The sequence below is a fragment of the Mchenga conophoros genome, linkage group LG12, assembly GCF_057382185.1.
Source record: "Mchenga conophoros isolate Kocher_MC1m ecotype Shallow Benthic linkage group LG12, M_conophoros_male_GT1.1, whole genome shotgun sequence".
Lineage (NCBI taxonomy): Eukaryota > Metazoa > Chordata > Actinopteri > Cichliformes > Cichlidae > Mchenga > Mchenga conophoros.
Window position 1 is genome coordinate 16,581,023 of NC_140537.1, and position 12,386 is coordinate 16,593,408.

Below are 12,386 nucleotides of genomic sequence, written 5' to 3' on the forward strand. Positions count from 1 at the left end.
AAAGATGCTAGCAGGCAGGGTATGCATGGGACGCCATAACCAAGTTGCCAGTATAGCATATAGAAACATCTGCCATGAGTACTGCCTGGAAGTGCTGAAGTCAAAATGGGACATGCAACCGATTGTGGTCGAGAATGACCGAGCTTAGGTCCTTTGGGACGTCTGTGCTGTCTGTTTAAATATGATTCTCCACCTTCCTCCTGCCTATTTTATCTCATAATTTGGCATTGCCAAGGTTCCTATTCTTTCTTTTTATTTCATACATATGGCATTTGGTTAATGTGCAACAGGCAGTGAAATTTGATTGTTTTACCACATCTACTGGGGCAGTCATAAAGTTACCAGTACACTGCACTGGCATGCCCTTTGCCCAGGATCACCTTATAATACCTTACAAGGACCCTAAACAGCTCTTTCTTAACAAGACCTTCTTATTCTCTTATTTCTTTCTTTGCATTATATTGGTCAACACCAAAGCCACCCAGGATTTTTAGGAACATGAAGACTGTAAACATACATCTGTGCATTGTAATTGTAGTTGTAATCCTGGAAAGAGTTTATTGATGACTTATGACCTGCTGCAATAGCAAAGGAATGCAGGGAGAGGTTTCATCAGCAGCTTTAGTGCTGCTGCTGTGATAAATCCTTTTCCTAAGTAATCCGCCTCCTAACGAGTCCTGAACTGCAAAGAAACAAAGGTAGTTGCGTAATACAGGAAATCCTTGGATGTTTGTTTATTTATTTGTAATTTTTGAAATATAACCTGATTAAATAGATTTGACAGACATTAGACAATAACTTTATCTATATTATTTGTCTGTGCCATACATATGTATTTGTTGTGTAATTCTTCCAAACAATCTTAAATCCACTTGATGACAATCAAGCTGAAGGCTCAGGCTCAGTTGTTGTCATTTTTTGTTTTTTTAAGAAGGGAAATGAGATTTATCACCATCATAAATCACAATTTATGCTATTATGAGTCAAACTGAATTCACAGTAACAAAAATACCGTCACATAAGACACATGTTACCAATAGGAATGGTATCCCTAAATGAACTTCCCCATCTACCCATCTTTTCCCACCTGTTGTCCTTCTCTTGCATAACATTTGCCTTGTTCTCATCAATCTTCAACCTTTTGTAACATGTGACATGCGTACGTGAACATAACCAGTGTTTACATAGGGAACATAGTATGTAATAATGTTATTGGTAAAGTATTATAAGATTAGCTGTGGCATAAGCTGACCACAGCAGGGTAATACTGGAACCATGCAACGGCGTACGTGTTGGACGCAGTGGGCTTTTTCTCATATCTGATTGTTTACTATGACTTCTGGGAGATTTTAAGGGATAAAGTCTCAGGCCGAAGGCTTTCATGTGGCTTAAGCGGTGTTAGAATTTGGATGGGCAGATCTGGAGCTCAAATAAAATTGGTTGTGACGTGCAAGCTGGTTTTAGACACACATGGTAGTAGTTAGTAGGGTAACAGCTGACTGGATCGAGTGAAGGACACAAACAGTGATTCACCCTGTAAAGAATTCAAATAGGAGGATTAATGAAGCATGAAGAAAAAACACTTAGGCTTTTGTTGGTTTATTTATATACTCACTCACAGATTTGTTTTGTTTCATAACATGCCCTGTTCGTTAAGGTTGAATTTAAATAGAGAGCCAGACTGTGTGATAGAAAAGGCAGATATGTTACAAAGGTAAGGAAGTGTTATTCATTAGAAGCACAATTTCAAAAAAGACGGGCAAACAAAGCAGGACAAAAGGAAGAGAGGAAGAAAAAGTAATACAACGTAAAGGCCAGGACCATGGCATTGTTCTTTAACACCCCTTCAAAAAATATCTTGTTATTTCATAAATGTCAACTCTAACTGTGAATGTAGCTGACAAGAAAAATATTACCGCCACCTTGGCTTTCACTGATGCGGGGAACCGAGACCCTTCCATCCTCACCAACATCTCTGCATTGACCCCAGTGATGTCTCACCACTCAAGTTTCCCTCAGATCAGGTAGCTGCTTTCAGATAAGTGGCTTATATGAGTGGGCGCCAGCAGCCCATCTCAGGGCATGACAAAGACCTGAATCAATAACAGCAGTGTGAGTGTGTGTAATTGAGAGTAGTGAGAACGGGCACGTCCAAAACCTGATCAGGGGAATATGCACTGGCATAAAGCTTGAAAACACACAATAATGTGGCCACTGTCCAGAGCAGCTATGTGTTGAATGCAGAGGTTTGCAGTTAACATCAGCTTACTAAAAATTGCACATTATTAAAAAAGTCTTAAAGGCATCAGGATTAGGATTTCTGGGATTTTTCCTGAGCTAGCTAGTGAAGCCAGGATGACACATTTCTAGCTTGCTAAATAATATCTTTATGTGATAATGCCTGTCCTGTCTCCTCGCCAATAAGTCATCCAGTCATTTGGGACTTTTAATACAACACCAATGGTTCATGTGACCAATTTACAACTGGTATTTACCTTCAGTGGTAACTTGCGGTTTTGGCTTTATTTGCACTGCGGAAACTAAATATAGCTCATATCTAAAAACTTGGTGAAGTAGTCCCAACATGATCTGCACAATCAAACATAACTGCAAGTAAATATTTAAAAAATACTGCATTTTTTTCTGCGGTGAGATTGAGCCAACCTATTATTGTGGCTCCATGAGTGATATAGCCACTGCAAAACAACAGCTCAGCACAAAGTTGCCCATAATCCCTTTACTGTACCACAATGACTGCAGTTTTCTCACAGCCAGTGAATAACACTTCTTGAATCTGACTGACATCATTGTATTATCTCAGGGGAGTCGAGCTGTTACACAACGGGAACCGTACAGTCTTGTTTGCTGCATCTGCTGCATCTGTGTTTGTGGGTTTGTGTTCATGTTGGTGTGGTTATGAAGCAAGGTCTTTTTGGGTCAGTGGTTATACAATATTGTTACGGTAGAGGTTGAGCAGAGTAATCATAGGGAGAGGTCAACATCATTTGACCTTGTGTCATTAGTTGCATCACATCTTCCTCTTTGCAAATGTGCTGCTCAAGTGCTTGCAAACAGATAGACATTATCAGCTGTTATTCATTACAGCTGTTGACCTGTTGCATAAATTTTAATAGCATTTCCTTTTTTTCATGTTCAAATGTAATACTTTATAGACTTTTGTTTTTTATGTATGTTAGATGGCTTAAAGCTTGTAAAACAGCTCGTAACGCACCATATATGAGCGAAATGTGAAAGAGAAAATGAAGTGTTAGTGTGCTTCACATGAGGATAAGACATCGTCTGCTTGCTGTCAACAGGTGTTCACATAAGCCAGTTATGCAACAGTGGATGGCTTAGTAAAGCAGATAGATGAGACTATAAAAGCCTTCTAGATAACTAAGCAAACATAGATATTTTTGGGTGTGATATGCGGATGGATATACTTGTGTGTTTTTGTGTTTTACTGACTATAAAGACCAAATGTGCACACAACCGAGGAAGGTTTAAAAATCATCAAAGGGGAAGATGTCGAGCCTTTTCTCCCCCTTTTATTTATTGTGCTGCGATAAGTTTAAGATACATTTCATAGTCTGTAAAAGTTACTTTTTTATTTTTATATCCCCGTGAATAAGTTGTTTTCTCAAACTGTTTTCTCAGGCGGTGAACTTCTGGCAAGTGCTCGTGATGAATGATGAGCACACAGAACGCCGATACCTGCTCTACTTCCTCCTGGGGTGGGGACTTCCTGCTTTGGTCATCATCGTCCTGGTCATCGTGTTACTTGGTGGCTTTGGATGGAAAATACATGAAGTATATGGACTGGTGCAAGGCGACGTGTGAGTTAGCAACACATGTAAATACACACACAAGTGGTCTTTTTGAACTGATGGCATGTATCCAGTGAATCGTAAGTACACTTAGGAGAGTATTTGTTAAACTGGTATGAGTCGTTTACAGCGATTTCAGTTTCTTTTTTAAGCTTAGGGAAATTCCACTTCAGACTAGGTAGAGCAAACAGAGCCAGTGAGCCTGCCCAATCAAATGACTGAATGAATGAACGTCTCATGTTTGTTTGCATGCCTCTCCCCACACTGAAAAACTTCAGTCTCAGAGGTGGAGTCTTTGAGAAATCGCGCCATACAGAGCCTTATATAGCTGTTTCCCTTAAATTACCTAAAGCACAGAAACAATAGAAGAAATCACTGTGTACAAAAAACACGTACAAAGGTCCCAACACAGGTGAGTTGCCCGTGTCTTTATGTGCATCCGTCTTCCATGTCTTTCATTTGTGAACAAATGTTCAATAATAGTCAAAGAAGTATGAAGCTGAAACTCCTAAACCACATCTATAATAAGTCAATGGTCTAAGGTGTGCCTGTTATCCTTGGGATCAAGTATCTGTGGGTGTTTCCTGTGGATGGGAGTGTGAAACAGTGAGCGCATACAGGAGAGATTTAAGAACATAGAGGAGTATTCAGTTTCCCAGGAGCACACCTTCCTCTTTGAGGACATAAGGCAGCTTTTCACTTCTTTTCCTTCTCTCGCTCTGTTTCTCTCCTTCGCTCTCTCCTCTTCGGTGTTAACAGCTAGTCTCTTGTTTTCTCACCACTCGTTTCAGTTTCGCCTTGCTTGCATACAAAAGTGTTAAGCTCACACCTTGTGTCAATAGACTTTGTATCCTTTAGACTTAATTGCTTATGGGAGCACATTTTTTTACTCTGTCTTTTTGCTTTCCACTACTATACTCACGCTGTAGTAGAGAGATATGGAGATTTATGGATAAATAAGTGCAGAACGGTGTAAAGTTACCATTTCCATGCCTCTACCATCACTGTTGTGCTGGGACATTGTCTTTCATATAGACCAGTTTGTACTTAACCCCAGCTATGTGCATTGAGCATATTAAGGATTTCTCTCTTCTGATGGTTATCACATTATGAGGCAGTGAGTGACTGTAATGTCCTGTGGTTTCTGCCTTTTTTAATCTTTATTGTGGATCATATGTTGTACATCTTTAAAAGGAAGAAAACAAAAAGCCAACTTTAACATTGAATCCTCTCTCACCACCCATGGACAACTGCTCAGCAAAAGTGGTCATAAACATTTCAGCAGCATTAAATTTTGTTTTGAATGAGTCTAGTTTGAGACTGATTACACTCATGAATATTTTGACCCTTTTGTAGTCTCAAGTTGCATCTTCCAAACATGGGGTCTTGTGATCACATGATTTAAGTAAAAATGTTATCATAGAGTGGTAACATAGGATCTTACTGTGGTATACATTTAAAAGAAAATCCCAGCAGCCTTTGGATGAAAACCCTCCATAAAAGGCATGATTAACTTTCTTTCTCTCAAGCTAAGAAATGGGTGCGTTAGACCCCTGGGTAATGTTTTTTTTTCATTCAATTCAGGAATCCCTGGGATTTCCCATCCTTGTGAGACTTTCACTATAGTTAGAGGTCATCCCCCTAGCAAGGCCCCAACAGTACAGCTGTCCATTTTCCACTGTATTTAGACTAGGGGCCCGGCTGTCTTTTTGTGACATGGTGATCCAGCGCTTTATTTGGCATAGCTCATCTTATGTTGTGACTACGACAGATCCAATTATTTTTCTGCAATCACTCAAACATGCGGAAGTCCTGTCTGATTTGATGCTCCCACCGAACCAGAGCGTGAATGTGTTTTGTGAAAAGGTTGTGGTCACATCAGTGTTGTTCTAGTTGTTTGGCAACAAATATCAAGGATGTTGATTTTCCCAGAGGAAAACCGCAGTTTTCTTTAATAAAGATAAACATGCCTGAAAGATCCTGAGACGGTAGTTCAAGAGGTTCACCGGGAAAACAGCATAGAGATAGACTGTATAATACTGACAGTACCAACTTCTTACTGACATTTTTAAAAAAATTTGTATTAATAATTCTCCAAAGAAAGTTCTTCTTTACCTGTTAAAAAGGATGAACAGTGGAAATCACGTGACCCCTATGGATATATATTCTTATAATTGCCGATGGATTTATCGGTGGTTGTGTCCGATGTGTCACAAAGCAACAAAGTATAAAGAAGAGTTGCGTTATGATTAAATTAAATTAAATATATAGCAGTTTAATATTTTCAGTTTTTCCAGACGTTATCTGTGAGATAGATGTGTTCTTTATGCTATGGTGACACAAAGGATCACTGTTTGGAAATAGCAGCCAAAATTATTGCAGCCGTGTGAAAATTTCAGATTAAACAGAAATATTTATTAGCTGCTTATATTCAGAGTCTAGTCAGAACCTCACACAGAAACAGAAATAACAAATAGTGACATAGTTGCTGCAAAATGATGATTTAACTGCTAAACGACAAACATTTCGCTCTTATACAGGACTATAACTACAATACAACCAGATGGTAACCAGCTATGTTAAGTCCCCCACTCCAAAGAGATGTGTTGCAGAGAAGTTAATTGCAACATGTCGCCAATCTGTCTGCTTTTATAAATTAGACAGCAGTTATTTGCAAGCCTTCACTACTCTGTCTGAGAGTAATTGCAGTTGGTGTGATTTGGACCCTGACTGTTTGGAGATAAGTTGCCTCCCACCAGATAACCCGTGCAGTCACCTTGCAGTCAAAAGAAGCAGCTCATAGGTTGAGAATGTTGCATGTTCAACCTCTGGGGAACCCGCTTGTTGCTGCAACTACTTGAAGTTGTTTGCAGAATATAAAAATAATTCAGTGCAATCATCAGACAACTGGAGATTTTTTCCTAGTTGCAAGATGGCTTATTGTAAGTTTTGTAAGTGTGTCTTTCATCTTATTTTCCTTATCTTCTAGGTGCTTTATCCCAAACATCTATGTAGCTCTGTGCACGGCAGTGCTGGTGCCTCTCATCTGTCTTGTTGCTGTGGTGGTTGTATTCATCCACATCTACCAAGTTACTGAGCAGTGGAAGGCCTACGATGACATTTACCGTGGACGGACTAACAGCACAGGTAAAAACCAAATATGTGACTACACACACAAACACACACAAATATATTAATGTATGCATAAGCAGAGATTTTATTATTTTACCACTTGCTGTTACCACAAAGAGATCATGAGAGTTACATCTGCATTTACACTCAGTCACACCCAATTTCTTTCTTTCGTGGACATGTACAAACACCACTAGGATGTCCCTCTGGAACGAAGCTACAAACAACATACCCTTATTTTGGGCAGAAGCTTTCATCCCCTATTTTCCAGTTTGCTGTTTGCTGGAGACAAAAACAGATTTAGGGTTTTTGCAGAAAGTGCGAACTTTCAGTTATCTAGCACACACAAAAACACCCATCAGTACAATGTAGTAGTAGGTGTGCAAACTTGTACATTTCCAACTTGTAGATTATTCAGAATTCTTGTTTGCACACACACACACATCCATCATGGATTTATGACCCGTACAAATCAGCTCTGTTTATACAGTGCAGTTAGTCCCTTTGGCCACACATGAAGATTCAGCCAAACCACTTTACTTGCTGATCATCGGGGCTGCAATCAATGGCCATCAGTGGGAATCAGCAGGCTTTAGCTTGTTTTGCTCAGTCAAGGCTCTCCGGTGACAAAGCCAAGCCTGAATTAGTGCCAGTTCTTTTGTTGGCAAGCAGCTTGCCCGCAAACTGTGCAGGAGTGTTGAGGCAGTGTAGATGCTTTACTGAGTTGCAGGTATGTGTGCATTATTCAAAAAGGAACAGCACTTTCTCATTCACAAACCAGGCTGAGGCAAAGGGCCAGCCTGTAGGATTTGTACTTCACATGAGCAGTTTTTTGTGAGGAAAGCGAAAGAAAATAGAGTAAATTGGACAAACATTTATGTTTGAAATATGATACTGTAATGTGTGATGATTCACAATAGCCTAAACTTTTGACCTATACTGTACATACATACACAATTGTACATATCTACATGCACATATAAACATAACATGCCCACAAACACACTTTAGTGCACATTGTATACTCCAGTGTTTGCAGTGTACTCTGCTGTTGTCAGTGTCTCAATATGTCTAAAGTCCAAAGAAGAATAAAACAATTATGGGAGAATATATTTATTGCTGTAAACACAGGCTACCCTTCTGCTCATTTCCCGGAATTACTTAAAGGTTGTATGAGTTGACTTAAAACAACAGGAACTGAACCCTGCACTATGCAGCAGCATGACAATCATGACAGTCAATAATTATCCCTATTATTTGTCCACTGCTTGCAGGCTCTGTGTGTGCTTCTGCAGTAATCCAAATAATAACTATTCATATTAAGCACTTAGAGTAAACTCAACCTTGACTTTCCCAGCCAGCTGAGATTCGTGCAGAACCTGCTGGACTGCTGATGCTATTTTGACAATGAACGCCATGTGCATGTTTTCAAATTCCTTAGTGAAGCAACAACCGATGAGATAAGCTAACAAGTAATCTGTGTCTGTCTGTGTGTTTGTGCCTGCATGCCTGCGCGCGTGCATGCAAGATTATGAGAACCGCACATGTAAAATTCACAGGACTGTGTGAAATTTAGCAGAACTTCTGACGTCAGTGAAATCAAGGAAGTGCGTTGGTGGGCTTTCATTTATGTTCCTCCCCATCAACAGATTTGAGAAAGTCTGGAGTTCTGCCAATGCAGGGCAGCGAATAATAATAAACGAACAAAAGGTACAACAGTGCATATCAGAAGCACAACAGTGAACCCTTATCTTGTGTTAGAAAGACTTTATGTTCTTGTGTTGCGCAAGTGACCAGACTTTAAGTTGAATGAATAACTATTATTGTTGCAGTTTTATGGCACTTAATGTTCCCCGGCTCCACTTTTAGCATTGATTGGTCAGCAGTATGGAAACACAAATAAATGATGGATAATGTTTAATTACTTAATATTGTTTTATTTACTTTGTGTGTTTGAGTGTTGCTGCTTTATTTGTATGCTAAGCGCATGCTTATATTTGTCATATCTTTATTAGTAATGGCCTTGAAATGCACATCCTTATTTGGACATTGTACTTTAACAGCTGATTGTTTTTATCATCTTGTTTTTAGTATTATTTTTTTTCCTTTGGTCATTACTCCTAGCTGTAACTAGATGCACTCAACACACGCTTACTCCTGCTTGTTGTTATTACAGCTGGTGACTTCTCTGTGACCTTAATGTTAGCACAATCTCGAGTTTCTTTCTGGTTGTTTTCCTTCTGTGCATGCTCACTTCTCAGTTTGTCTTCTCACACCAAGAACGCTGCACTGGTCAAATTTGAACTTGAGCCTGTCTGCTTGCCTGTGGAGGAAAGCAGCGTGTGTTTGTTGTACAGAAAGAAAGATAGCCATGACATCATTGAGCTTCTCTGAAACACAAAGCTTTTGCAGAGGATTGCATATGAATTCATGTTTGCTTATGCATAATATGAACACACACACACACATGCACAGCCACACAGGCTCTTTGCTTCTACTTAGTGGTACAAAGCCAAACAGTCAGTCAGCATTTTGCAGTTCGTCTCAACTCGGCTCTGGGAACCTGTTCTTACTGTGGGAGCTCTGGCCCGTCCACAGACAGGAATGTGCTTACATGGTTGGAAAAAGTCTAACCAGGGAGGGAGGAGATGGAGACAGATGTGCAAGACACACTAAAGCCAGAGAGAGAGAGAAAGAAAGAAATGGGAAAGATAGACGATAGAAATTGATAGATGGAAGATAGAAAAAAGTTGTTTTTATTTAACCTACACGTGTTTGTAGACAGTTTGTCCACATAAGGCAAACCGAGATGAAGTGTGAAATAATAATGCATCAGAGGCCGTGACCAAGGCCAACAGCGAAGAAAGCACTAAAAAAGTATGATAGAGCTAAATAAATAAAAATACTATGTGATAAGGAGCAGAAGTTAGAGCAGGGTGGAAATGACAGTGTGGTGGATGTGGCACCTAAGTGAGGGGTTTTTGTGCAAACCTGGGCCCGTGTCCTGTGTTTCCATCCTACTTGTGAAGAGAACTGTACACTCTGTCCTACATAACACCTTTCATGCAGACTGTAAGGAGAGTGACTCAACAGTGTAATTTTGAATCTGATGTTCCCTTCAAATCATCGTAAAAACAGCTTTTACGCCTCATGTAGCTGTAAAATTTATTATGTTTATCTTCTGTGACCCTGCACTTTTCACTTCAAGACACACACACACATACACAGCATCACAGGTATCGTGAGCCTAATAAAAATGTCTTTTACATTCTTTGATAATGCAATGTGGAGTTAGTTATTAATCTAATGTTTCATAAACAGATCAGTACTGTAATCAAAACCAGTTTCTTTCATCTCCGGCTGCTTGCAAAAGTGAAGCCATTCTTCTGTTTCAGAGACTTTGAGAGAGCTAGCCGTGCCTTCATTTCATCTCGCCTCGATTTTTGTTGATACCTGAGTGTTTACTCAGGCGTCAGTCTGTCATCAGTTAGCCGACTGCTGCACGGTTACTAACTGGCAGAGCAAGCAAGACCACATATCTCCCATACTAGCATCCTTACACTGGCTTCCAGTCAGTTTTCAAATTGATTTTAAGATTTCATTATTCGTTTTTAAGCCATTGCACAGGTTAGCACCCTCATACCTTTCTGATCTTTTGAACTGGTACACTCCTGCAAGATCATTGAGGTCTGCGGATCAAATGCTCCTAGCTGTCCCAAAGTCCAGATTGAAGCACAGAGGTGATCGGGCCTTTGCTGTGACTGCTCCTAAACTGTGGAACAAACTGCCCCCTCACATCAGGACCTCCCCAACATTAGACAGTTTAAAACCCCCTTTTTTCTTGTTAACCCACTTTTATTCCTTTGCTTTTAAATCAGAATGAGTTTGTACTACTTTTATTTGTCTTTTTTCTGACTCAAATCTTCTCATTTTATGCTTCTTTTCTTAAATTTTGTCATGTCTTCCTATGTTTTTATCTCCTTTGATTATTTTAAATGTACAGCACTTTGGTCAACAGTTGTTTTTTAAATGTGCTATATGAATAAATCTGACTTTGACTTCACTGAATAACCCTGCACTTTATGTGTTAAAGCCATATTTTAGCTAAAAATCTGTATATATCTGTATATCTGTAAATCGGTATTGGTTGCCAACTGCAAGCACCTGATGATTTGACTACAGGCTTAAGTTTCTCAGTACTCACTTGTCACACCCTGCTTTAATCCCTCCACTGTTTTAGCTTTTTTACTTTTCTATTCTTCTCCCTACAATTATTTCAAGATGTTTATCTCAGCATATTAGCTAAGTATTAATAGGAGTCAGGCTAGTATTTGTCTGAACAAAGCAAAACTCATCACTATGGTGCAATACTCTTAATTTCATGGTGGTAGCACTCCTAGTGTTTTTATTTGAGATCCCACATTTGCAACATACTTAGCAGGGAGGATGGGTGTAGTGCTGGTAATGTGGATGTGTTTTGAATATTCTTTTGACAGTGTCCAAATTTGACTAGTGCATTGCACTTGTGTTGGTTAGCAGGCTAACAGATATCCTCCCATTTTTGTACAGCAAGAACAAGCAGGTTAAGAGAATTATTTGTGCAAGTAATAATGAAGTGCACTCCCTTTGTAAAATGTTCTCTGCTTTGTAAGGACCACTGGATACTTACTTAATTATCTTAAGTCTGTCCCTACTTCAGTGGGGTTTTTTCTTGAATTGTCACATCCTGAAGTCTGAGGTGACAGGATGTATTCCTGTCAGTGGGCTGCAGGTTGACTAGCTGCTATGGTCTAAAAGCAGTAAATGCTAAGAAGACCTTTTAAACTATGCACTTTTTAGTCGTATTGGTGAGATCAGTACACTTTGTGTCAATGCACAGTTGTTACAAGGTTTGTCAAAGTGTTACTCTCAGAACTTGGGGGTTGTTTTTTGTTTGGTTCCGTTTAAAATAAAATAAATAAAAAGCCATAGGTTCCCCCTTTGGTAAATGTGTAAATGTAAATGTGTGATGTTTGACCTCTGCATGAGGACGAGTATTTGTATGTTTCTCCATTTTGACAATCTATTTTGCACCCTTAAAATATAAAGTACATCTGATGTGAAGATGTTGACACACCAGCTGCCTGTTTGCACAAAGAAAAGAATTGTGCACACTGTCTCTTAGATCATTTTCAGCCCATCTTAGGCAGCTAAATGATTTAGTGGCATCCCAAATGCTGAATGGATTAAGCCCTGGATAGAGAGTACAGCTCTGATAGCATGTGTGCATGCGTGCTCATACTCAAGTATGAGTGTGTGGCTTTTTACCCTCCCTTATATGTCTCCTCACTGTTGCTTGAGTCTCTAATCTGAGTCCACGTAAATCCACATGCAAACCACAGGAAGTCAGAGAACTGTTGGAGCAGAAACGCTGCATCAGTGTTGTAT

The 12,386-nt window shown here is 39.5% G+C and overlaps 1 protein-coding gene across 1 annotated transcript in view; it reads left to right on the plus strand.

Moving 5' to 3' along the window:
• The window catches only part of adgrv1 (adhesion G protein-coupled receptor V1), a 116,123-nt gene that overhangs the window by 88,401 nt on the left and 15,336 nt on the right, over positions 1 to 12,386 (plus strand). The window contains exons 90-91 of the mRNA XM_085294076.1: positions 3,658 to 3,836; positions 6,817 to 6,974. Of these exons, the coding sequence (XP_085150202.1) occupies positions 3,658 to 3,836; positions 6,817 to 6,974 (337 nt within the window). The remainder of the gene's footprint in view (positions 1 to 3,657; positions 3,837 to 6,816; positions 6,975 to 12,386) is intronic.